Genomic DNA, 27,974 nt, shown 5'->3' with positions numbered 1-27,974 from the left:
ATTAAATCAATGGGTTGGTAGTCCATTTCCACCATTTAGAAAGCCATCTGAAGAACTCTGCCTCAGAAGGCAGGGGAGAGGGGTCAAAGGACAGTACAGCACAGGAACAGGGCCTTAAGCCCACCAAGGCTGCGGTGACAAATGAAGCCTTTCTAAACTAAAGTTTTTGCCTCTACGCAATCCATAATCCCTCTTCCCGGTCGAATCGTGTGTCTGTTAAAGTGCCTCTTGAACGTTGCTATTGTATCCTCCCACCATTTCACCCCTTCTGGGAGCATATTGTAGCACTTACCAACCTCTGTACAAATATCTTTCCTCTCACATCTTCATTAAACTTAGCCCGTTTTACCCTGAACCCATGTCCTCTAGTAATTGACATTTCTACCTTGGGAAAAGGACTCTGACTATCCATTCTATTCATGACTCTCAATTTTGTAAACTTCCATTGGGTCATCCCTCATTCACCAATGTTCAAGTAAATACAAATCAAGTTTGTCCAATCTCTCCTCGTAGCTAATACCCTACAAAAAAGGCAACATCCTGGCAACCCTTTTCTGTATACTCTCCAAAGCCTCATCGTTCTGGTAGTTGGCAACCGGAACTGGACACATTATTCCAAATGTGGCCAAACCAAAGTTCTATACAGCTGCAACATGACTTGCCAATTTTTATACTCTATGCCTTGACTGGCAAAGTTAAAAATCACACAACACCAGGTTATAGTCCAACAGGTTTATTTGGAAGGACTAGCTTTCGGAGTGCTGCTCCTTTACCAGGTAGCTGCGGAGCAGGATCATAAAATACAGAATTTATAGCAAAAGATCACCGTGTTATGCAACTGAAATATATTGAACAAACCTGTTAAGTCTTTTTCATGATCCGTAATCTAGGTTGTTCAATATATGACACTGCTATAAATTGTCTTATGATCCTGCTCCAAAGCTACCTGATGAAGCTAGTGCTTCCAAATAAACTTGTTGAACTACAACCTGGTGTTGTGAGATTTTTAACTTTGATGAAGGTAAGCATACATAAGTCTTGATTTCCTTATCCACTTGTGTTGTCACTTTCAGAAAACTGCAGATCTCTATGTCTAGATCTCTGTATATTGGTGCTGTGCAGGGTTCTACCATTTACTGTATATCTCCTGCCTGCATTAGACCTTCCAAAATGCATCATCTCTCATTTGTCCACATTAAACTCTGTCATTTCTCTGCTCAAGTGTCCAGCCTATCTAATCCTAACATATCCTCTAGCAATCCTCCTAGACCATAAGACATTGGATGGAGGTTTACTCACTGAGCTGAAAGGTTCATTTCCAGACATTTCGTCACCCTACTAGGTAACATCTTCAGGGACCTCATGCGAAGCAATTCTGAAAATTCCTGCTTTCTATTTATATGTTTGGGTTTCTTTGGGTTGGTGATGTTATTTCCTGTGGTGAAGTAACTTCCTGTTCCTTTTCTCAGGGGGTCTAACTCTATGTGTTTGTTGATGGAGTTCCAATTGGAATGCCAATGATTCTAGGAATTCTCCTGTGTGTCTTTGTGTGGCTTGTCCTAGGATGGATGTATTGTCCCAGTCGAAGTGTGTTCTTCCTCATCCGTGTGTGAGAGGGTCATGTCTTTTTGTGGCTAGTCGGTGTTCGTGTATCCTGGTGGCTAGTTTTCTGCCTATTTGTCCAATGTAGTGTTTGTTACAGTCAATAGACAATAGGTGCAGGAGCAGGCCATTCAGCCCTTCGAGCCTGCACCGCCATTCAATATGATCATGGCTGATCATTCCTAATCAGTATCCTCTTCCTGCCTTATCTCCATAACCCTTGATTTTTAGATTAGATTACTTAGTGTGGAAACAGGCCCTTCGGCCCAACAAGTCCACACCGACCCTCCAAAGAGCAACCCACCCAGACTCATTCCCCTACATTTACCCCTTCACCTAACACTATGGGCAACTTAGCGTGGCCAATTCACCTAACCTGCACATTTTTTTTTGGACTGTGGGAGGAAACCGGAGCACCCGAAGGAAACCCACGCAGACACTGGGAGAATGTGCAAACTCCACACTGACAGTTGCCCGAAGCGGGAATTGAACCCAGGTCTCTGGCGATGTGAGGCAGCAGTGCTAACCACTGTGCCACCGTCCTTGCACAGCATTTTGTAAATGACATTAGTTTTGCTCGTTGTCTGTATAGCATCTTTCAATGAACTTGGGGTAACAAAACGTCTGGAAATGAACCTTTCAGCTCATCGAGCAAACCTACTTCCAAAACCTCAACCTGAGCTACAGATTTTCCCAAAGCTCACTGAGACCATAAGATATAAGAGCAGATTTAAGCCATTCAGCCCTTTTGGTCCTAGTCTCTCCAACGAGTGGAAATATCTCCATGTCCAAATCTCTGTAATGTATTCTGTAAGTTTCAATCAGATACCCTCTCACCCTCCTAAATTAGTGAGCACAGACCCACAGTCTTCAACTGCTCCTCATATGGCAAGCCCTTCATCCCTGGAATCATTCTTGTAAATCTCCTCTGGAACCCCAAGATTGGAAACTGCTCACAATATTCGAAATGTGGATTGACAGCCTCAGCATTACATCTCTGCTCTTGTATTCTAGCCCTCTAGAAATAAATTGCTAATATTGCATCTGCCTTCCAAACTGCCAACTGAACCTGCATGTTAACCTTAAGAGAATCCTGAACTAGAACTCCCAAGTTTTTTGTGCCTCTGATTTCTAAAGCCTTTCCTCACTTAGAAAATAATCTATGTCTCTCTTTATGCTACTAAAGTGCATAATCTGTCAACTTCCCACATTGTCTTCCATCTGCCACTTCTTTGCCTCCTCTGTTCAAGTCCTTCTGCTGCTTCCCTGCTTCCTCAATATTACCTGTCCCCATGTCACCAACCACAATTCCTTCAATCTCTGTCACATCCAAATTTATTAATCAGTCCACCAACGTTTTCCTGAAAGTCATTAATATAGACAAACAATAGGAGTCCCAGCACTGATCCCTGCGGAACACTACTGGTCACAGATCTCCAGTCAGAAAAACACTTCCCAGCCACCATTTCCTTCTCTTTTGTGAATGCAGATGCAAAGTATTTGTTAAGGACCTCATTTACATTCTCTGGCTCTGTGCACAAATTCTGTCCTTTATCAAGTGAACCTACTCTTTCCTTAGCTATACGCTTGCTTTTTATATATGTATAAAATGCCTTGGGATTTACATCCTGTTTACCAAAGACATTTCATGACTCCTTAATTCCTTATATGAGGTCTTTCCTGCTATTTTGTATTCTTCAAGGACTCTGTAGTTTCCTAAACCTTTCATATGCCTCCTTTTTCATAGAATCGTAGAATCCCTACAGGATGGAAACAGGCCATTTGGCCCAACAAGTCCACACCAACCCTCCAAAGAGTATCCCACCCAGACCTGTTCCCCACCCCTATTACTCTACATTTCCCTGACTAATACACCTAACCTACACATCTCTGAACACAATGGGCAATTTAACTTGGTCAATTCACCTAACCTGCACATCTTTGAACTGTGGGAGGAAACCTATGCAGACATGGGGAACATGTGCAAACTCCACATAGTCAGTTGAGGCTGGAATCAAATCTGGGTCCCTGGCACTGAGATGCAGCAGTGCTAACCACTACGCCACCGTACCATCCAAAGTTCCTGAATCTTGCTACTCTTATCTTTCATTTTCAAAGGAACATCCTGGTCCTAAACTCCTTTAAATGATTCCAATATGCCAGATTCTACATTCCCCAGTTCCTGCCTAAAACTTACAGGTCATTAAATATTTTTTAAGGCACAGGTAGACTGATGCTTGTTAGGAAGGGGAATCAAAGGTTATCGGGGGTTAGATGGAAATGCGAAGCATAGACAGATTGGTCATGATCTTATTGGATGGTGGAGCAAGCTTAAGGGGTCGAATGGTCTACCCTTCTCCCATTGGCAGGGCAGTTCACAAGTAGTAGTGAATACTGCTGGCTCTATGATCTGATAATGATATTTTAATGCTACACTTAATCTGAATGGAATGGTGCAGCTGGGAGATCTGGCTTCTGGTACCTGAAAGGCAATTTTTCTGGCCACATTTTCTGAAATATTCTGCTACTTTCAACTTTCAGTAGACAGAACCCATCACAAGTTAAAAGAAATTTACTGAGAAACATTTCAGTATTGCAAGATTGCTGGAAAATCCTTCACACTGTTAACCTTTCAATAATTTGAATTAATAGTTTAGAACTTGTCTACATTACAGTTGGCAGACAATCTGTCACTTAAAGAAATATAAAAAACTTGAGACACATCAGCCATCACTCCCCTCCTGTCGACTCCAACCCACCTCATCTCGCTTCCTTTTGTCTGCTTGTTTTTTTCTCTTGTCTTTTTTTGTTTTCTGCTTTGACCAGGGTTTGTTTCTCACAAATTTCTTCTTCCCTTCATTTTGTTGTCTGTCCTGTTGTTGCATTGCTAACATCTTCTGCCTCTGCTTTTCTCTGTTTTTGTCTCTGTATCGGATGGAGTTTGTGTCGATGTTCTCAGGAATAAAATCAGGAAAACTTTTTCCTCTCAACTCTGGCATCGTGGGAAGCTTAAGCAAGCCAAAGCCCCTAGCAACAGCTGCAAAATCCAGATCTGCAAAACAAACCATCGCAGAAATCAATACAGGAGGTTTCCTTCCTGCAGACAAAGAGAATTAAATTACAAAATGACAAACACAAAATGAGTGGACAAAATTTGCAAATGGTGTTTAATGAGAGCAAGTTCTAGGTCATCCATTCTAGATCCAGAGAAAAGCAAATTGATATCTTTTCCCAGTGGTGAGAAACCAAAACCAAATGTGGAGAAGCAAACCAGTTTGGGTGTCCCAAATACAGATATTACAGGCCTCAGGTATTTTTTTTTAAAAAATCAGAAAAGCTAATTGAATGTTGGCCATGACCTGATGTGGGATGGAATAAAAAGGCATCAGTCGTTCGGCTTCCAACTGGAATAATTATCTTCAGTTTCTGACTGTGTCCCAGGCAGGGTTATCTTAGTGGGGTTCAGTAATTCATCAGATTCTTGCCTAAAGTGGTTAAATTATGAAGACACTGCATAGACTAGGCTTATAATTATTCAACTATATAAGATTAAGAGTTGAGAAAATGTGTTTTAAGTTGTGAAAGGATCTGATAGAGTTAGACAGAAGCTATTTCTTCTGATGGGGCACGTTCAGAATGAAAGGGGCAGAACCTTGAACTCCAAGCTAGGCCATTCAGGAATGAAATCAGAAAACACTTTTCTGACAAAGGATACTGGAAATTCTGGGTGTGCCTCTTCAGGGGTAGGTGTGGACTTGATGGCCAAGTGACCTGTTTCCACACTGAAATTCCATTCTATGATTAGACTCCGCGCTCCAGAATTTTACTGAATTCAAATCTGCCATGGCAGGTTTCAAATCCAAGTCCCCAGAACATTGCCTGGGTATCTGGATTTATAAAGTCAGAAGGCACATAACACCAGGTTATAGCCCAACAAGTTTATTTGAAATCACAAGCTTTTGGAGCGTTGCTCCTTCGTCAGAGGAAGTCACTTCTCTGATGAAGGAGGAGCGCTCCAAAACCTTGTGATTTCAAATAAATCTGTTGGAGTATAACCTCGTGTTGTGTGAATTCTGACTTTGTCCACTCCAGTCCAACACTGGCGTCTCTACATCTGGATTAATATTTGACTGATAATACCATCAGCCCATCACCTCCCCTGCATTCTAATTTCACCTTATTTTGAAAACAAAGATCAAGAAATAGCATAAAACATGCATTTCTTTAAAAAAAAAACCACTAAAGTGCTCTCTTCTTCATAAGTAACAAGTTTGTATGCAGAGTCCTGGTGTTATTAAGAAAACAGTGAGCTGAAGAGATCCACCATTTATATCACCAGCCCATAAAAACATCTGATTCTGATCTTGCTATCCAGTTACCTTTTATGCGGAATATCAAACTGCACTCATGTTTAGCATAAGACTGAATGAAAGACACAAATGCCTTCATCCCTTTTTCAAAGATGGCTCGATCAGACACAGCCAACTTCTTTAACTTTGGGAGGACATCAGCAGAATCCTTCAGCAGTTTTATCTCCTCTATTGGACACTGATGAGGGAACAAACACATTTCAATAAATTGAGAGAGAGTAGAGGTATATGATCTGTAACAAAAACTCATCACTGCTCAATTAAGATACAACTGCTAGCACCCTGGTATCAGAACAAATTGAACTCGTATACAGTAAATCATCCTGAAGTGTGGATGTTGCTAAGTATCTGATTTTGGAATATCAAAGATTTATGTAATAAAACCAGTTTCAATATAGTGACTCAACTTCAAATTGTAACCTTCTAAAGTTTCCACAAGTTTCTACTTTTAAGAAGATACACCATTGCTAGATCACAACTTCGGGTAATAGGTTTTAACAGAATAGGCCACTGCTAGAAATACTGGTGATGATTTCTGAACAAATGTCCAGCATACAGTGTACACAAAGTATGCAACAGCACTGGCACACCCCCAAGCAGGTGCATTAGTTTACACAGACTTAGAACGGAGTGAGGTTGGAAGAGAAGTCACACAGTTATTTTTTAAATAAGCAGATATACTTTCTGACTAATGGAGAGGAAGTTGACATAGGCCATCTCCATAGGAAGCAGGAATACAAGGGCATTGCCATGGTGACCAATACGAGCTGTCCGTCCACAACGATGGATAAAAGCACTAAAAATAAACAAAAACAATATAAATTAAATAGTGCTCAACTCTAACAGCACCCACTCAACCCACAAGTTACTGGATGCAGACATCTAGTTGATTAACGTCTGCGGGTTATTTTTCCAGCAATGTAACTACCACCATGATATTGTCACTCATGCTGCTTCCCTCTCAAAGCCCCCAAACTGCATTCCATTCACCAACTAAAAGTCACATTTAAACAATGCTTTCATCAACTAAAGTATTAGTTTAAATACAGTGGACCAATTTCCCTTCCATTTATAGAATTGTTTTCCATTCAACAGTTTATTCTGCCCTTTGGGGCTAACAAAGTGAGGGAGTAAAAGTACCTGGCACTGCTTGGAGGGTCATATTGCAGAACCCAGTCAACCTCAGGAATGTCTATACCACGAGCCATGACATCAGTGCAAACCAAAATACCACTATGAAGGGAAGAAAAAGATTGCTTAATACAATGTTCAGTCAGTGCAAAACAGGACGCAAAAAACTACAAAAGGGTGCAGTGCCCTGCGTGTACCAGAGCAGTCCATGTTTACAGTGATCAGCAGGACATCAACTGACGGATTTGAGAAGATGCACTTATAATGGTAATATCACTGGACTAGTAATCCAGAATCTCAGGTTTATGTTCTGAAGACATGGCTTTGAGTGCCACTATAGCAGAAGGTTAAAATTTGAATTCAACAATACTCTGTATTTTAAAAAAGTCTCGTCTAATGGCTGTCGGTTGTTGTAAAAACTTATGTACTTCACTAACGTTCTTTAAGGAAGAAAATCTGCCATCTCTGCCTGGCCTATAAATGGATCCAGACTCTCAACAATGTGGTTAACTCTTAACTGCCCTCTGGGCAGTAGAGATGGACAATAAATACTGGGCCTAGCCATGGGGCAGCCATATCCCATAAACAAATAAAAAAAGTTTAGGATAAGAAGTGATAATTTTAGTAAACACGCTTGTCCCATAAACATTTATCATTGCTCCATCTGAAACTACATAACTCAGCATCAGGCTCAAATCAAAGCTGAAGCTTTACTGGTCCAAATGGTTCAGGTACTTGCTGACTCAGTTATACAATTTTTGTCAGCAAAAGTGGGGACTGCAGATGCTGGAAATCAGAATCTAGATTAGAGTGGTACTGGAAAAGCACAGCAAGTCAGGCAGCATCCGAGCAGGAAAATAGACATTTCGGGCAAAAGCCCTTAATCAGGAATAGAGGCAGGGAGCTTCCAGGGTGGAGAGATAAATGGAAGGGGGATGGGGCTGGGGAGAAGGTAGCAAAGAGTACAATAGGTGGATGTGGGTGGGGATGGAGATGATAGGTCAGAGAGGAGGGTGGAGCGGATAGGTGGGAAGGAAGATTGGCCGGTAGGACCGGTCATGAGGATGGTGCTGAGCTAGAAGGATGGAGCTGGGGTAAGACGGGGGGACGGGAAATGAGGAAACTGGTGAAGTCCACACTGATGCTCTGGGGTTGAAGTGTTCTGAGGTGGAAGATGAAGCGTTCTTCCTCCAAGTGTTGGGTGGTGGGGGAGTGGCAGTGGAGGTGGCCCAGGACCTGCATGTCCTCGGCAGAGTGGGAGGGGGAGTTGAAATGGGCCACTGGGCGGTGGAGTTGATTGGTGCAGGTGTCCTGGAGATGTTCCCTAAAGCGCTCTGTGAGAAGGCGTCCAGTCTCCCCAATGTAGAGACCACCGCATCGGGAGCAACGGATACAATAAATGACACTGGTGGATGTGCAGGTGAAACTTTGATGGATGTGGAAGGCTCCTTTGGGGCCTTCGGATGGAGGTGAGGGAGGAGGTGTGGGTGCAGGTTTTGCAATTCCTGCGGTGGCAGGGGAAGGTGCCAGGACGGGAGAGTGGGTTGTTGGGGGCGTGGACCTGACCAGGTAGTCACGGAGGGAATGATCTTTGTGGAAAGCGGAAAGGGGCGGGGAGGGAAATATATCCCTGGTGGTGGGGTCTGTTTGGAGGTGGCGGAAATGTCGGCAGATGATGCAGTTTATGTGAAGGTTGATAGGGTAGAAAGTTCTGACCTATCACCTTCATACCCACCCCCATCCACCCACTGTACTATTTGCTACCTTCCCCCACCCTCCTGTCTGACCTCTCATCTTCATCCCCACCCCTTCCAACTATTGTACTCTTTGCTACCTTCTCCCCAGCCCCTCCCATTTATCTCTCAACCCTGAAGGCTCCCTGCCTTCAGTCCTGATAAAGGGCTTTTGCCCAAAATGTCAATTTTCCTGCCTTTTGGATGCTGCCTGACCCGCTATGCTTTTACAGCACCACTCTAATCTATACAATTTTTGCGCTCAAATAAAAATCCTTACCTTTGAAGTTGTCGAAACGCAGTAAATATTTTGTTCCGTTTGTGCTTCATTTTCCCGTGGATACACATTACTTGTACATTTTTCACAAAGACATCCAATGCAGCCCCATAATATTCCACACATGCACACGTACTGAAACAAAGAGGAACTGCAATTAAACTCTGCAATAAAGGACTGAACAAAGTAGTAAGAAGCATTTCTCGGGGAGTTCCAAGATGGCGGCGACTCAGCAAGTCTGAGTCAATAGTGTTCCTCCCAAGACCTAGGCAAAGTGGGCCACCCTCGCCCACCACACTCACCAAATCAACTAAAAATAGTTTTTATTTAATGTAATTAGTGGCTTATTACTAAATTTAAACAGTTCAGTCTCCTGTAAAAATGACTAGAGGGAAAGGAGCCCGCAGCTCTCAGCAGGCAGGAACCCCTCCCCTACCCTCCCCAGCTGTAGCAGAGGCATCCGCAGCCGCCCCGGGGGACTTACCTACGGTGGCGAGCCTCGCGGAAATAATCGCCAAACTCGACGCTTTCATAGAAGAGTCCTGAAGTTGGTGGAATTCACTCTCGGCCACACTACAAAAGCACGACCGAGACATCGAAGAAATTGAATGCCGAGTCGGAGAGGCGGAGCTAAAGGCCGCGACCTCCGAGGCCATTGCAGAATCGGCCGTGGGTCGGGTCCGGACTCTCGAGCAGCAAATCCGGACCTTACAGAACCACACTGATGACCTCGAGAATCAAGGTCGCCAAAAAAATATTTGTTTGCTGGGCCTTCCCGAACGGGAAGAAGGCCAGCTTACAAGGTTCCTTGAACAGTGGCTTCTGCAGTTATTGAATCTGGAGGCTGGATCAGGCCAGGTAAGGGGAGAATGGGCCTACTGGGTCGCAATACGCGGGCCTGGCTCAAACCAGCACGCCCGCCCGGTCCTGTTCCGGCTGCAGAGCTATAAGGTGAGGCAGATGCTTTTGGAAGCCTCCAGAAATCTTGGGAAAGATCCACAAGCCATGACTCATAAAGGATCCAAGATTATGTTATTTCAGGACTTTTCCTCAGCTTTGGTTCAAAAGAGGAAGGCATTTAGAGTCATAGAGATGTACAGCATGAAAACAGACCCTTCAGTCCAATCCGTCCATGCCGACCGGATATCCCAACCCAATCTAGTCCCACCTGCCAGCACGTGGCCAATATCCCTCCAAACCCTTTCTATTCATATACCCATCCAAATGCCTCTTAAATGTTGCAATTGTACCAGCCTCCACCACATCCTCTGGCAGCTCATTCCATACACGTACCATCCTCTGCTTGAAAAAGTTGCCCCTTAGGTCTCTTTTATATCTTTCCCCTCTCACCCTAAACCTATGCCCTCTAGTTCTGGACTCACTCACCCCATGGAAAAGTCTTTGCCTATATATCCTATCCATGCCCCTCAATTTTGTAAACCTCTATACAGTCACCCCTCAGCCTCAGACGCTCCAGGGAAAACAGCCCCAGCCTGTTCAGCCTCTCCCTGTAGCTCAGATCCTCCAACCCTGGCAACATCCTTTGTGTTTAAGGGATTTAAACATTCAATACTCCTTGCGTTACCCAGCTATACTACGCTTTAGCCATGAAGAGTCCGTGTATAACTTCGGGTTACCGGAGAAGGCCAAGAAACTTTTGAACTCTCTTAGACAAACTATAAGAGTTAATTGATGTTGTTTTGCCCTACCCCCACCCCGGTGTACCCCCTCTTTTTTTTTTCTTTCATTATCTTACTGTTTATATCTCCAGGAAGTGGGAAGAGGGCTTATTTATTCATCCTTTACTGAGCGATTTCCTTTCCCCTTTTTTTTTAAATATATAGGCCAGGGGGTCTAGTTAATGTAGATGGGGAGAAGGTGGCTACCTTACCTTATTTTATCTTTGTCCTTGGGAGTGGGGTTGTTTTCCCCTGTTATTTTGTATTAATATATTTAATTATTATTTGCTGAGACTGTAATTTTATAGTCATATATGTTCATATATGGTATTAACATTACCAAATATATCCAGGTGTTGGTGTGGGTGGGGGTGGGGGATAGGGTACTCACTGTTAGTTTGAGTTCAGCAGTATACTTGAATTTACTTTATCCTATCGTGGGGTGCCTGGATCAAGGGTGGAGCACTGGTTGGGAGAGGTTATGATGGGTTTTTTGGAAAAGAAGTGATGCCCCCTGGGAATAAGGGGGAAGATCTCCATTTAAATACATTTTATACTTTTTTTTTTACTATTTAGAAATGGTTTTTTTATTATATTGATCTGAATGTACTAAAGAGCTTTTATTTTTGTGAATTGTATATGCTCGGGATGTTTTGGATAAATACGGGTTTTGTTGTGATCTGATGTTACCACATCCAGAGCAGGGATATCACTGCTCATTTTATGTGTTATCCGTTGGATTTTTTTTTCTCTTGAATAATTTAAGAATTTTAATGACACACTCTGGTTAGTTGTAAGTTAGATGAGTAGTTAGTTGAGTTTTGTCTTTTTTTTCTCTTGGTATTTCTGTTTTCTTGTTTGATAGATTTTGGTTATCATTTATTTAAGATTTAACTGTTTAAAAAAAAAGAAGCATTTCTCAACCCATTCAGATTGCTGGAGCTTGAACTTGAAAGCAACAAAGAATTGATGAGCAATCCCATTAGGTAATGAATAACAGAAACAGACATTATCATTGGACTTGCCACTTCAATATGAAACATTCCATATCTCTGAACTTTACCTTTTATGTTAGCTAAATAGTGGGTTGAGAAACAAAGTGCATGATCATTTTACATCCTTAGTTTCTTCAGTAAATATCTTGGAGTGAAACAGATGTATCTGTATTGCTTGTGAGGTGTCTTTAACTAGAATACTGGGAAGACCGTGGTTTACTAAAGAAATTGTATCTCTTGTTAAGTAGAATAGGGAGGCTTATGTGACGTTGAAATGAGATGGTTCAGATAAGGCTATGTAGAGTTACAGATTAGCTAGGAGGGATTTAAAGAGAGAGTTATGAAGAGCAAAGAGAGGACATGAGCAGTCTATAGCAGGAAGAATAAAGGAGAACCCTAAAGCTTTCTATAGGTATGTGAAGAATAAACGGATGACTATGGTAGGAACTGGGCCTGTCAAAGACAGAAGTGGAAAGTTGTGTGCAAACCCTGTGACAATCAGAGAGGTGCTAAACGAATAGAGTCATAGAGGTGTACAGTACGGAAACAGACCCTTCGGTCCACCCTGTCCATGCCAACCAGATATCCCAATTCAATCTAGTCCCACCTGACAGCATCCGGCTCATATCCCTCCAAATCTTTCCTATTCAGATACCCAACCAGATGCCTATTAAATGTTGCAATTGTACTAGTCTCCACCACTTCCTCTGGCAGCTCATTCCATACACGTACCACCCTCTGCGTGAAAAAGTTGCCCTCAGGTCCCTTTTATATCTTTCCCCTTTCACCCTAAACCTATGTCCTCTAGTTCTGGACTCCCCCACCCCAGGAAAAAGACGTTGTCTATTTATCGTATCCATGCCCCTCATAATCTTGTAAACCTCTACAAGGTCAGCCCTCAGCCTCCGACGCTCCAGGGAAAACAGCCCCAGCCTGTTCAACCTTTCCCTGTAGCTCAAATCCTCCAACCCTGGCAACATCCTTGTAAATCTTTTCTGAACCCTTTCAAGTTTCACAACATCTTTCCGAGAGGAAGGAAACCAGAATTGCATACAATATTCCAACAGTGGCCTAACCAATGTCCTGTACAGCCGCAACATGACCTCCCCACTCCTGTACTCAATACTCTGACCAATAAAGGAAAGCATACCAAACACCTTCTTCACTATCCTATCTATCTGCGACTCCACTTTCAAGGAGCTATGAACCTGCACTCCAAGGTCTCTTTGCTCAGCAACACTTCCTAGGACCTTACCATTAAGCGTACAAGTTCTGCTAAGATTTGCTTTCCCAAAATGCAGCACCTCGCATTAATCTGAATTAAACTCCATCTGCCACTTCTCAGCCCATTGGCACATCTGACCAAGATCCTGTTGTAATCTGAGGTAACCCTCTTCGCTGTCCACTACACCTCCAATTTTGGTGTCATCTGCAAACTTACTAACTGTACCTCTTATGCTCGCATCCAAATCATTTATGTAAATGACAAAAGGTAGAGGTCCCAGCATCGATCCTTGTGGCACACCACTGGTCACAGGTCCCCAGTCTGAAAAACCCTCCACCACCACCCTCTATCTTCTACCTTTGAGCCAGTTCTGTATCCAAATGGCTAGTTCTCCCTGTATTCTGTGAGATCTAACCTTGCTAACCAGTCTCCCACGGGGAACCTTGTCAAATGCCTTACTGAAGTCCATATAGATCACATCTACTGTTCTGCCCTCATCAATCCTTTTTGTTACTTCTTCAAAAAACTCAATCAAGTTTGTGAGACATGATTTCCCACGCACAAAGCCATGTTGGCTATTCCTAATCAGTCCTTTCCTTTCCAAATACTCGCCAGTCTCTATGGCGCAATTGATCAGCACGTTCGGCTGTTAACTGAAAGGCTGGTGGTTCAAGACCATCCAGGGACGCAGAGGACTATTTCGCATCTGTTTTCACTCAGGTAAAGGAGAATATTATAGAAGAGAATGCTGACATACGGGCTGTTAGACTAGAAAGGATCGAGGTTAGTAAGGAGGTGGTGTTATCCATTCTAGAAGATGTGAAAGGAGATAAGTCTGACGATTCTCTGGGAAGCTAGGGAGTAGACAGCAGAGCCTTTGGCCTTGAGCTTTGCGTCATCATTGTTGACAGGTTTAGCACCAGAGGATTAGTGGATTGCAAATGTTGTGCCCTTGTTCAAGAAGGGCAGCAGAGATGACCCAGGTAATTATAGACCAGTGAGCCTTAACATCTGTTGTAGGAAGTTTTGGAAAGGATTATAAGAGATAAGATTTATAATCATCTAGCAAGCAGCAATTTGATTTTAGATAGTCAACATGGTTTCGTCAAGGGCAGGTCATATCTCACAAACCTCGTTGAGTTTTTTTGAGAAGGTGACAAAGCATGTAGATGAGGGTAGGGCGGTTGACGTGGTGTGCATGGACTTCGGTAAAGCCTTTGATAAGGTTCCACATGGTAGGCTGATGGAGAAAATGCAGAAGCGTGGGATCGAGGGTGGTTTAGCAGTTTGGATTAGAAACTGGCTTTCTGAAAGAAGGCAGCGAATGGTAGTTGATGGAAAATATTCAGCCTGGAGTCCAGTTACTAGTGGTGTGCCACAAGGATCTGTTTTGGGACCACTGCTCTTTGTCAGTTTTATAAATGACTTAGACGCAGGCACAGGTGGATGGGTTAGTAAGTTTGCAGACAACACTAAAGTCGGTGGAGGAGTGGACAGTTTAGAAGAATGTTGTAGGGAGACTTGGATAACCTGCAGAATTGGGCTGAGAGGTGGCAAATCAATGCAGATAAATGTGAGGTGATTCACTTTGGGAAGAATAACTGGAAGTCAGAATACTGAGTCAATAGAAAGATTCTTAGTTGTGTGATGTGCAGAGGGATCTTGGAGTCCATGTACATAGATCCCTGAAAGTTGCCACCCAGGTGGATAGCGCTGTTGGGAAGGCATATGGTGTGTTAGATTTTATTGGTAGAGGGATTGAGTTCTGGAGCCGTTATGTCATGCTGCAACTGTACAAAACACTAGTTTTTTGTACAAAACACAAGGGCCTCACTTGGAATATTGTGTATAGTTCTGATCGCCACATTACAGGAAGGATGTGGAAGCATTGGAAAAGGTGCAGAGGAGATTTACCAGGATGTTGTCTGGTCTGGAGCGAAGGTCTTATAAGGAAAGGCTGAGAGACTTGGGTCTGTTGTCATTGGAAAGAAGGCGGCTAAGAGGGGATTTAACAGAGACATACAAGATGATCAGAGGATTAGCCAGGGTAGACAGCAAGAGTCTTTTTCCTAGGATGATGTCATCAGCTTGTACGAGGGGGCATTGCTACAAATTGAGAGGTGATAGATTTAAGACAGATTTCAGAGGCAAGTTCTTTATGCAGAGAGTGGTAAGGGTGTGGAATGCCCTGCCTGACAATGTAGTCAACTCAGCCACATTACGGGCATTTAAACAGTCCTTGGATAAGCACATGGATGATGACAGGATAGTGTTTGGGGGGGTTTGGCTTAGATTAGTTCACAGGTCAGTGCAACATCGAGGGCCGAAGGGCCTGTTCTGCGCTGTACTGTTCTATGTTCTAAGACAGACTTCAGTCTTCAGTGCAAACTCCATCCTGCTCATTGTCAACTGAATGAGATTGAGTCAAGACTGTTTTCAACTTCAGTGTCAAACGTCATCATAATAAGCATCCAACCACATTAGAACCAACAAAAATACCTGCTCCAGGTACATACAGTTACCCAATTCTGTCCCATCTCAGTTCATCTGGTCAGCCTCCCACATTGCACCATCTATGGACTGAAAGTCATCTAAACTTCTACTGCCCATGTCTGAACTCTCACCAGATTTGTTCACCTATCCCTCTCATGGTTGTTCACCCATGCTGGCTTCTGGTAACCCAATACAATTTTAAAATTCTCATGCTTTTCTTCAAATTCCTCCATGGCATCAATCTCTAATCTCCTCCACAAGGTCAGCATTTGCAGCCTAAGAACTGGAGTAGACCATTCAGCCCCTCATGCCTGCTCACCAGTCAATGAGATCATGGCTTACCTGTGGCCTAACTCCATACACTTGCCTTCAGTCCATAGCCCTTAATACCTTTGCTTAAGAAAAAAATTATGACAGATTTAAAACTAACAGCTCATCTGGCATTGGCTGTCATTTATGGAAGATGATTCCAAATACCTACCACCCTCTATGTACAGAAGGGCTTGCTAACATCTCTCTTGAAAAATCTGGCCCAAACTATTAGACTTTGCTGCCTAGTTCTAGACTCCCCAACCAGTGGATAAAATCTCAGATGGAATTTTTTTAAAGGAATTTGATATGTTTTATAATTTCAAAGGTAGCATACAAGTTGTTATTGCACTAAAATGAGTGAATCTGCTGCCATGGCAATGGCTAGTCAGCAATTCTATTGGGTAGATATGGTCAGTTATCAATAACATGCTCAGACCAGTAACAGAGTGACAGTGAAAGTTTGGGAGCTTCACCTCACTGACGCAGCAGCTTCTCACCCACATCAAAAGGTTCTGGGTGAGAGTCCCAGTGCAGGACTTGGATGCCTCATTCAGGAGATGCTACACCACTGGAGGTGCCACCTTCTCAAAGAGATGCTAAACCTCCCCCTCAAGTGTCCAGTCAGCATCTGATTCAGTGTGTGAAAGACCCAAGGTGTTATTCAAACAGAAGGTATCGCCCAATGTCCAAGTTAACATTCATCCCTGACAGAATTAAGTTAATTTGTTACTCAGTGCATACTGAAACATACAAGATGCTTAAGGGGTTTGACAGGGTACATGCAGAGAGATTGTTTCCTCTCATGGGAGTGTCTCAGACCAGAAGGCAGTATCTCAGAATAAGGGGTCTCCCGTTTAAGACAGAAATTAGAAAAAAATTTCTTCACAGAGGGTAGTGAATCCAAACAATTCTTTATGCAGTGGGCTGTCAAGGCTTGTTCAATAAGTATATTCAAGGCTGAGATAGACATATTTTTAATCAGGAAGGGCACCAAGGGTTATAGGAAAAGACAGAAAAATTGAGTGGAGGGTTTTTAGATCCTCCATGATGTCATTCAATGGCAGAACCAAGTCAATGGGCTGAACGGCCTACAGGTGCTCCTATGTCTTATAGCCTTAAAAGCTAAAAAACATTTTTAAAAATTACTTTTGCAGGGAGAATAATAATCACCTAAAGAAGATGAGATGTTTCTCTTGTTTATGCCGGCGAAGGAAGACGACTAATTGGTTAAACTTCTCGTCTGCTCGACATGTCTGAAATACAAATAGCAGAAAATTTAAAACAAAGTGTCACAGGCTCATAGGCAGCAGGAACAGAATCACAGTCAGACACAGACATGGGCAGCAGAGATAGAATCACAGTCAGACGGGGACAGAATCACAGTCGGACACAGAATCAGTCGGACACAGACGGCAGGGACAGAATCACAGTCGGACACAGACGGCAGGGACAGAAACACAGTCGGACACGGACAGCCGGCAGGGACAGAAACACAGTCAGACACAGACACGGACAGACGGGGACAGAACACAGTCGGACACAAACACGGACAGACGGGGACAGAATCACAGTCGGACACAGACACGGACAGAGTGCAGGGACAGAATCACAGTCGGACACGGACAGAGGGCAGGGACAGAATCACAGTCAGACACAGCCGGCAGGGACAGAATCACAGTCGGAAACGGACAGAGGCAGGGACGGAATCACAGTCCGACACGGACAGAGGGCAGGGACAGAATCACAGTCGGACACGGACAGACGGCAGGGACAGAGTCACAGTCGGACACGGACAGAGGGCAGGGACAGAATCACAGTCAGACAGACACAGACGGCAGGGACAGAATCACAGTCAGACAGACACAGACGGCAGGGACAGAATCACAATCAGACAGACACAGACGGCTTGGACAGAATCACAGACAGACACACGGCAGGGACAGAATCACAGACACACGGCATGGGCAAAATCACAGTCAGGCAGACGGCAGGGACAGAATCACAGTCAGCAGACATGGCAGAGACAGAATCGCAGTCAGACACAGACATGGACTGCAGAGACAGAATCGCAGTCAGACACGGACACGGACAGACGGGGACAGAATCGCAGTCGGACACGGACAGACAGCAGAGACAGAATCACAGTCGGACATGGACGGCAGGGACGGAATCACAGTCGGACACAGCCGGCAAGGACAGAATCACAGTCGGAAATGGACAGAGGCAGGGACATAATCACAGTCAGGCACACAAACAGCAGGAACAGAATTATGGTCAGGCACAAAGACAGCAGTTACAGTGTCAGGGTCAGACACATATAGACAGAGATAACAGTATACAGATTAGACACACTGACAGCAGAAAGAGTCTCAAGGTCAGACACAAAGCGGGAATTATAAAAGGGTCAGATACAGGCTGACGGAACAACATCAGGACAATACAGTGGGAGATTTCTTGCAATTCTACCCAAGCCATGGTGCTGAATCTCAGCTGAAACACCATGAACATGACTGAGAGAAAGATTTCCTTTAGAGACAAATTTACAAGGTCTTTGCCAGGATTGCAGGATTTGAGCTATAGGGAGAGGTTGAATACACAAGGGCTGGTTCACCCGGGGAACTGACAAGACTCTCAGGAATTGGCTGCGGCGATGGAGAGACTTACCTTGAAAGTTGCAGCTGCGATTGAGGAGATCCACGGGGTGATTCATGCCCAGGTGAACCTATTGCATCCATGCTGCAGAAGCACGAGCAGGAGATCCAGGGCCTTGGGGTGAGGCTGGAGGTGGTGGAGGGTCGAACTAAGGCCTACCACCATCTTTGAGAGAAGCTAATATTTCCTTAAGAAGGGGAAAGGTTCCTGAGGATTGTGCCTCATACAGGCCCATCTCTCTATTAAATTCAGATTTCAAAATTCTGTCCAAGATCCTTGCGCTGAGATTGGAAAGGGTGTTGCCCCATATTATTAAAGAGGACCAGAGAGGCTTTATATGGGGCCATAGGTCCTTTAATAATATTAGAAGGTTGCTGAATGTGGTCCAAGTTTGTCAGCAACGATCGATTCAGGCGTTGGTGATTTCCTTAGATACAGAGAAAGCATTTGACCGGGTGGAACGGCCGTATCTTTTTTTAATGTCTTAGAACAGGTTGGGTTGGTTGGAATCTTTGAGGAGAAAGTGAGGTCTGCAGATGCTGGAGATCAGAGATGGAAATGTGTTGCTGGAAAAGCGCAGCAGGTCAGGCAGCATCTAGGGAACAGGAGAATCGACGTTTCGGGCATTAGCCCTTCTTCAGGAATGGGTTGGTTGGAATCTTTGCTAGGTGGGTGGAGGTTTTATATCGCCACCTTCTGGCCGCAGTCATCACCAACGGGGTGAAGTCTAGGAGTTTTAGGATTGGTAGGGGTAGTCGGCAAGGCTGCCCCCTCTCATCATTGTTGTTTACGTTGGTGATAGAGCCGCCGGCAGAGGCCATTCGTCAGAACGTCCACGTAACCGCTCCAGAAGTAGGATCGAGGGCGCACAAGATTACACTGTATGCAGATGATGTCCTTCTATTTTTAATCGAACCAGATGACCTCCGTATCACATTTGATACAATGTATCAATTCATTTCGGGCTATTTCAGGATATAATGTTGTGGTTCTGTTCGCCAAGCTGGAAGTTTTTGTTGCAAACGTTTCGTCCCCTGGCTAGGCGACATCATCAGTGCTTGGGAGCCTCCTGCGAAGCACTTCTTTGATGGGAGAACACTCTAAAGTTCTCAATCTGTAACAGGGCATGCGCTACGCAGTTAAAAGTTCTGCACAGGGCTCATCTGGCACTAGACCATCTGGCGAAGTTTAAAAAAGGGGCATCTTCAGTGTGCCCTAAATTTAAAATAAGTGTAGGTACTCTTGGCTGTTCTCTGTCTGGCTTGCCCTATGATAGTAGTGTTGTCCCAGTCGAATTCATGTTGCTTGTTGTCTGCGTGTGTGGCTACTAAGGATAGCTGGTCGCGTTGTTTTGTGGCTAGTTGATGTTCATGTATGCGGATTGTTAGGATTCAGGATATAAGATTAACTTTGCAAAATTGGAGGCTATGCCTTTGGGGAACCTTAAGGATGCGCCAGAAGGTGAAGGTGGCTCTAAGTTCCCTTTTAAGTGGTCACAGGCAGGGTTCCGGTACCTAGGCATTTTTATTACCCCCAAGTTAGATCTGTTATTTCGGACTAACTTTGCTCACTTGCTCGACAATATTAGACGAGATCTCCAGAGATGGGAGGCTCTTCCAATTCCATGGCTGGGCTGAATATCTCTCATTAAGATGAATGTTCTTTCTCGTTTGCTTTATCCCATGCCTATAATGTTTCCCAGGTCAACGCTGCGGAAGCTTATGGGGTGGTTTGGCTCCTTTGTCTGGCATCGTGGACGGACCCTCATCAAACTTACTAAATTGCAGTTGCCTCAAGGAGGGGGAGGAGTTGATTTCCCTGACATCAGGAGGTATCAAGTCCCTGCTGTCCTTTGTCTGCGATTGGGTCGGTAATGATCCAAACTCAATATGGCTGGATATCGAGGCCTCCCAGGCAAAGTGCCCTCTTATTAACGTTTTGTTCATGGATAAGATGAGGACAGTTATGGACCACTGCCAGAACCCCATTGTCATTAGTACAGTCAAGGTATGGAGGGCGATGCATCAGAGTGAGGGTTGTTTATCCAAGACTTCGCCACTTACACCTATAGTTGGCATGCCAGGGTTCCGACCAGGGATGATGGACTCAGGGTTCAAACTATGGGCAGTGAGAGGAGTTTCTAGTTTGGGAGACTTGTTTGAGGGAGAGGTTATGATGTCTTTTGAGCAACTGAGCCATAAAAATGGGTTGCCCAGCAGAGACCTTTTCCGTTTTTTTCAGGTTAGGGATTTCATCCAGAAGAAGACTACGCTTCTCATTAAGCCCTGTAAGCCCGATACAGAGAGGTTGTTGATACATTCCACAAGCACCCTTTCAGTTAGTGTCCTCTATCGCCTGGCACTAGACCATCTGGCGAAGTTTAAAAAAGGGGCATCTTCGGTGTGCCCTAAATGTAAAATAAGTGTAGGTACTCTTACCCATTGCTTCTGGACATGCCACAGGCTCAGTGTTTAGTAGAGCTCTGTGGCGGGAGAGATTGGGAAGGTATTGAGGGCTGAAGTCAAAGTAGACCCAATATCACTCCTCTCAGGTCTACCGAATTTACCATCTTTAGATAGGCATGGGAAGAAACTATTTAATATTCTTGCTTACTGTGCACAGAAGAATATTCTGATGAATTGGGTGTCTGAGAACCTGCTGGGCTTGCTGGGATGGCAGAAATTAATTATGGAGCACATTCCCTTGGACTTTTTCACAAACATGGTGCACCATACAACAGACCATTTTTATAAGACATGCAACCCTACTTGAGTTATTTGGATAAAGATTTATCAGTTATCTTAACTAGGGAGTTTGTTTAACCAGGATGATTAGATTTGTCAAGCCCTGGGCCCTGGAGGGGGTCTCCCGAGTTAACACGGGGATGTGTACAATGCCCCCGTTCTTTTGTTTGGGAGCCTTGCGCCGAGCATAGCTGTTTTACATTTTGTGTTTTTTTCTTTTTTTTTTGATGTTGCTTTGCACAGTGTTAAGGTTTGCTTTGTATTATAGAGTAGGTTAATAGTTAGTAGATAGCAGTTGTATTGTAATTTGTGTTTTTTTTATTTTTATTATACTGATTTTTGTGATTCTTTTTCTATAATTTTATAAGTTAAAAAAATTGCTAATAAATAAGGTTTGCTTTGTATTATAGAGTAGGTTAATAGTTAGTAGATAGCAGTTGTATTGTAATTTGTGTTTTTTTTATTTTTCTGATTTTTGTGATTCTTTTTCAATAATTTTATAAGTTAAAAAAATTGCTAATAAATATATTTACAAAAATAAACATGTACAGAATTCAAGAAGGAATCAATCAAGATCAGATGATAGGGAAAGACGACAAACTTTGTACAGAAAGAAACCAAATACAAAAGCAACATGTTCAATACCTTCTCCTCAGTGCTGAGGAAAAATTAGGGGCAGGTGATCTGCTCAGACTAACAGCAAGCATTTCTTGCTCAAACAGCCTTGTAAGACTCATTCACATTCTCAAGTCTTACCATGTAATAGTTGTGCAGTTGGACTGGTGTTTTTTGGGGTCTGTCTGCTGCCACTCCTTTCTCCTTCACTGTGATCCGGACAGGGTTACGGAGTCCCGCTCGGACCAGATTCTCTATTTCCTGTGTCTGTGTGGCTGAGAAGAGGCCTGTTCTTCGCTGTTTTGGCAAAAACCCCAGGATAGCGTTCAGGCTGGTGTGTTAAAATGGAAAAGACACAAGTTTCATATGAAAGTGAAGCTTCATCACAATGTAGTCATGACAGTTAGTCATAGTAATGCATAACTGAGCAGCTTGGGCCTGAAAGGCAGACACATGGCGAGGGAACCAACAAGGAAAAGCATCCTCACCAATCTGATTGTCGCAGGCCTATCTGTCCATGACAGCATTGATAAGAACGACCACCGCACAGTCCACATGGAGACAAATACCACCTTCCATTGTGCTATGCGAGATGGTGATAAATGGGACAGACTTCAAACAGATCGAGCAACTCAAAACTGGGCATCCATGAGGCGCTAAGGACCATCAACAGCAGCAGAATTGTACTGTAACCCCATAGTCCAGTATATCCTCACTCTAGCATTACCATCTAGCCAAGGAATCAACCCAGGAAGGCATACCAGGAGTAGCACCAGGCATGTGTGAAAATAAGGTGCCAACCTGGTGAAGCTAACAAACAGGTCGACTCGCAAGATAAACTATTACTTGCCGCTTATGCTGAGTTAAGCGATCCCACAACTATAGATTTGATCTAAACTCTACCATCCCATTAAATCTAACCAATCAACTAGCAGGAGGAAAAGGCTCCCACTAATATGCCCATCCTCAAAGGCAGAGCCCAATGCATTAGTACAAAAGGTAAGGCTAAGGTTTTCACACCCATCTTCAACCAGACATGTCGATAGATTTATGTAACCAAACAGATTCCCTTTGGTGAATAATTTAGGTTATTCACTTTGGTTTGGCAGGATGAATGGTAAATAGGAATGTGGAGCTGAAGGGCTTATGCCCGAAACGTCCACTCTCCTGCTCCTCAGATGCTGCCTGACCTGCTGTGCTTTTCCATTGCCACACATTTTGACTATGATCTCCAACATCTGCAGTCCTCCCTTTCTCACAGTCACAACACATCAGCCATGCCACCATCAAGTGGTAGAACTGGTTCAAGTAGTAGTATGGTCAACTCCTTCTCCTAATTCATATGTTTGTACAATTGAGAAGAGGTCAAACAGACGGAAGGGTTTCAAGTCCATGAACTATACAATGTACAAGTCAAGTTGTAAATAACAATCACAGCTGTGTTAGCATCGCCTCCTTTGAATCAGAAGCTTGTGCATCTGGATTCCACTTTGGAGCTGGGCACATACTCTAGCTAGTACTCCACTTCGGTGCAGAGGAAGTGTTAAACTGTTGGACGCATCACCTTTAAGGTGTCCTGTTAACGATACCTATATATCCCACAGCACCATTCAAAGAGTAGTGAAGGACAAATGCTCTTCAATAAATAATACAAAAGGGGAGGCAATGGCTTACTGGTATTATTGATGGGCTGTTAATCCAGAGACCCAGGTAATGTTCTGGAGACCTGGTTTGAATCTTGCCAAGGCAGATGGCGGAAAATGAATTCAATAAAAATCTGTAAATAATAGTCTAATGATGAGAAGGAATCCATTGTTAATTGTTGTAAAAACTTATCTGGTTCACTAATACCTTTTAGGGAAGGAAACTACCATACTGGTCTGGCCTACATGTAACTCCAGACCCAGAGCAATGTGGTTAACTCTTCATTGCCCTCTGGATGGGTCATAAATGCTGGCTTAGTTGGCAATGCCCTCATCCCGTGAATAAATCAAACAAAACCAATAAAATATTTTTGATTGATGCCACTGTGTAAGAACAGTTAGCTACATTTCCCAACAATATGAAATGAACCACTACAAAACAATACCGACCTGGTGTTTACGAGGTCCTGAAGCCAGAAAAGGCGCCGTATGAACACAAGTACTGTCAACGTCTACCTACCCCAGTATCAATGATGACACTTTAATTAGTGCCAAATTAGAGAGCTAACAGAAAAATCAGCTCTTTTAACTAATCTATGACATTTTTAGCCACAATTGGCCTGAACGAGTAGCACTTAAATAAAAGCCAAACAGCAAGCTTGTGCAACACAAGGTCCTTGAGAGCAACAGGGCAGTTGCATTAAAACAAGAGTGGAAATCTTCTAACCACAAAAGTCCCAGGTAATCCCAAAACTGGCAAAAATGTAACTGTTCTGTTGTTTGTTTCTTTACAGAGAAGTTCATTCCTGGATCATTTTCCTTCCTCCTTAAAACACTTCTGCAGTGGTTACCTGGCTTCAAACCCCATCTCCAGCAACCTGTCAGCCTCGTCCAGTACCAACACTTCCAGGGTCTTCACACAACTGGCAAAGTCCAGACCATCAGACCGCCGCCTGAACATGTCCTCTAAACGGCCAGGGGTGCCCACAACAATGTTCCCTCTGTCAAAAAGACAAGAATCAAACTTTTAGTTACTTCCATTGAAAGATAAACATTTCCTCTGTTTATCAAATTACCTCATCATTCCACTTTCTTCAAAAGCTGCAGCTTGCATATCTCATCAGAGTCAGAAAGCCCCACTCTTGAAGATGTAGGTCAATGACGGAGGGAGTGCTCTGGTGACACTGGGACTTTTAAGCTTCTAAATAGGCATTAAATCAAGGCCCAACCTACACACTTAGGTGGCCAGAGGAGATTCCATTGAGCATGTGTTGGGGTAAGGACAAGGATAGGCCCTGGAACACAATGGACAATTTCTCAAGTATGACAGCCATTATTTTCTCTCCGCTAATGTCCTTCGATTGTTTAGTTGCTAAGCAGCCCAGCCTAATTCACACACCTACCTGATTTGACTGATTTCATTCCAAATTTCAAGTCCTCAATCAGTACCACAAGACAGTGCAATTTCTCTGTGAGTGATTCAACTTCTTTAAAAAGTTCATTCATAGGATGAGGGCATCGCTGGATGGGCCAGCATTTATTATCTGTCCCGAGCTGCCATTCAGATGGTGGTGAGCAACATTCTTGAACTACTGCAGTCCATGTGGTGTCAGAACACAATGGTGTCATAAGGGAGGGAATTCCAGGATTTTGACACAACGTAACTGAAGGAATGGTGATACATTTCTGAGTCAGGATGGCGTGTAGTGGTGGGGCAGGTGATGTTCCCATTTACCTGCTAAACCTAACCCTTGCCATTCTTGATAGTAAAGGTCATGGGTTTGGAAAGTCCTGTCTAAGCAGCTTTGGTGAATTTCCGCAATACGGTTTCCTCCCACAGTCCAAAGATGTGCAGGTCAGGTGAATTGGCCATGCTGAATTGCCCGTAGTGTTAGGTAAGGGGTAAATGTAGGGGTATGGGTGGGTTGCGCTTCGGCGGGGCGGTGTGGACTTGTTGGGCCGAAGGGCCTGTTTCCACACTGTAAGTAATCTAATCTAATCTAATCTAAACATTGCACTGCAGCTACTTAGCAGTGATATTGAAGGTTGTGGATGTTTACGGACGTGGTGCCAACAAGCAAACTGCTTTGTCCTGGATGGTGTCAGGCTTCTTGAGTGTTGCTGAAGCTGCACCCATCCAGGCAAATGGGGAGCATTCAATCACATTCCTGATTATGCCTTGTGGACAGGCTTTGGGGAGTCAGGAGGGGAGTCAATCGCTTCCCTATTCTTAGCTTCTGACCTATTCATCACCACTGTATTTAAATGGCTGGTCCAGTTGAGTTTCTGGTCAATGGTAAATCCCCAGGTTTTTGACAGGAGGAGATTCAGAGGATGGTAACACCATTGAATGTCAAGAGACAGTAGTTATATTCTGTCTTGTTGGACATGGTCATAGTCTGGCATTTGTGTGGTGTGAATGTTACTTGCCATTTTTTAGCCCAAGCCTGGATATTGTCCAGATTTTGTAGCATTTGAACATGGATTGCTTCAATAACTGAGGAGTCGTGAACGGTGCTGAACATTATGCTCACCTTATGATGGAGGGAAGGTAATTGATGAAGCAACTGAAGGAGGTTGGGCTACTGATGTTATGAAAAAATTGACAAAAGTCAATGGACATGGTTTATTTGGACTTTTAGAAAGCTTTTGATAAAGTCCCCCTACAGCAGGTTGGTTAGCATCACACCATATGGGATAGGAAATAATATACTGGCATGGATTAATGATTGGCTAACAGACTGAAAACAGAGTGAGAATTAGTTGATCATTCTTACATTACTTAGTTGTGACCAGTGGAAGTACCACAAGGCCCAGTACTTGTGTCCCAACCTTTTGCAACACATATTCAATAATTAAGAATTGAGGATGAACATTTTCAGGAGAATTTGGACAGGCTTAAATGATCATTCAAGAACATAGCAGACAGAATATAATGCAGAAAAATCTGAGGTTATCTGTTTTGATGGGAGATTCAGATGTGCAGAGTATTTCTTAAATGGCGAGGGGTATGAAAACGTAGATATGCAATATGTCACTAAATGTTAACATGCAGGTGTGTAAAGGGTTAAGAGGAAAATGTGGGTACAAAGCAGTGAAATGTTTGATCAGTCATGATAGTATTAGGTGACAGAAGTAGTTTGAAAGGCTGAATGGCCGACTCATGCTCTTGTGTTCCGATTCATCACCAAAATAACAGATCAACTAAAAAATGAGCTGAAAGATTGAAATAATACAATGGCAGATTCGAAAAGACCCTCTGATCTGCTCTCCTGTCAATGAACCAACAACAGCAGAGTGGGGTCCACACTTACCCCTGCTTCTTGAACTTCTTAACGTCTTTCATCGGATTGTTCCCACCAATGAAAATAATCTGTCTGAACACAAAACGTAAAATTTATTAAATCTATCAAAGGAATACTTTCTTATATGCAATATACATTCACCGTATCCAAACTGACCTGAACTGTGGGAAATGCACCAAGAACTGTCTGATCACTTCATCAATTTGGATAGCAAGCTCTCGTGTTGGAGTAATAATGAGTGCACCAACCTAAATGCAGTAGGATAAAGATTACTCTTCAGAATTTATATGTAGCACTTTCCATAACAAGTACAAAAGTCAAGTGAAGTTCTATTTTCAAGTGCACGACTATTATAATGTAGGAAAACAAGATAGGTCTTTGCATGGCTTTCAACATTATGATAAAATACATATCTTTCACATCAACGTTCTCGAAGCTTGGACATTTGGACCAGACTTGTCCCAAATGACTGTGAATTGCAACAGTAACTGTGAATTCTCTGGGTCTTGAGTAGGGCTGATGCTTCACTAATGTCTCTTTGGAGAGGAAATCTGTCATCCCTACATGGTTAAACCTACATGAGATTCATAACAGCCCTTTAAAAAGGCCTTGTCAAGTACTCAATAAGACAGCTCACAGGAAATTAGAGCTGAACAATAAATACTGATTTCATCATCAATACCCACGCCCAGAGAATGAAACCACAGGTCAGAAGAATGGGGGTAGCACGTTGATAAGGCCTTGAAGGTGGTAAATAGGATTGCTGTTTTTACATCCAGAGAATTAAATACAAAATATTACACAGCCATTAGGTAGTTCAGTTTTATACATAAGTAAAGGAAGGATATAAAAGCAAGAGGGGGCTGTGGTGGTGCAGCAATAGAGTGCTTACATCTGGACCAAAGGGATTGAGTTAAAGTCCCACTTACCCCAGAGATGTATCATAGCACACCTGAACGTTTTGATTTAAAAAACCATAAAAGTAACAAATAAAAAGTAAATTCATAAGACCATAAGACCATAAGACATAGGAGTGGAAGTAAGGCCATTCGGCCCATCAAGTCCACTCCGCCATTCAATCATGGCTGATGCGCATTTCAGCTCCACTTACCAGCGTTCTCCCCGTAGCCCTTAATTCCTCGAGACAACAAGAATCTATCAATCTCGGCCTTGAAGACATCTTCATTGAGTTGTAGAA

General features: G+C 43.4%; 1 protein-coding gene across 1 annotated transcript in view; it reads right to left on the bottom strand.

The window, feature by feature from the left end:
* Positions 1-27,974, bottom strand: part of ddx55 (DEAD (Asp-Glu-Ala-Asp) box polypeptide 55) — a 33,172-nt gene that overhangs the window by 459 nt on the left and 4,739 nt on the right. Inside the window, exons 4-13 of the mRNA XM_043692647.1 lie at positions 26,933-27,024; positions 26,786-26,848; positions 24,323-24,472; positions 21,970-22,159; positions 16,988-17,070; positions 9,117-9,248; positions 7,113-7,205; positions 6,654-6,768; positions 5,982-6,150; positions 4,362-4,654 (exon numbers count right to left, since the gene is read on the bottom strand). Coding sequence (XP_043548582.1) covers positions 4,362-4,654; positions 5,982-6,150; positions 6,654-6,768; positions 7,113-7,205; positions 9,117-9,248; positions 16,988-17,070; positions 21,970-22,159; positions 24,323-24,472; positions 26,786-26,848; positions 26,933-27,024 — 1,380 coding nt within the window. The remainder of the gene's footprint in view (positions 1-4,361; positions 4,655-5,981; positions 6,151-6,653; positions 6,769-7,112; positions 7,206-9,116; positions 9,249-16,987; positions 17,071-21,969; positions 22,160-24,322; positions 24,473-26,785; positions 26,849-26,932; positions 27,025-27,974) is intronic.

Source organism: Chiloscyllium plagiosum, chromosome 6 (genome assembly GCF_004010195.1).
Source record: "Chiloscyllium plagiosum isolate BGI_BamShark_2017 chromosome 6, ASM401019v2, whole genome shotgun sequence".
NCBI classification, from domain to species: Eukaryota; Metazoa; Chordata; class Chondrichthyes; order Orectolobiformes; family Hemiscylliidae; genus Chiloscyllium; species Chiloscyllium plagiosum.
The sequence above is the reverse complement of the archived record's forward strand: the minus strand, read 5'-3'. Positions and strand labels throughout refer to the sequence as shown.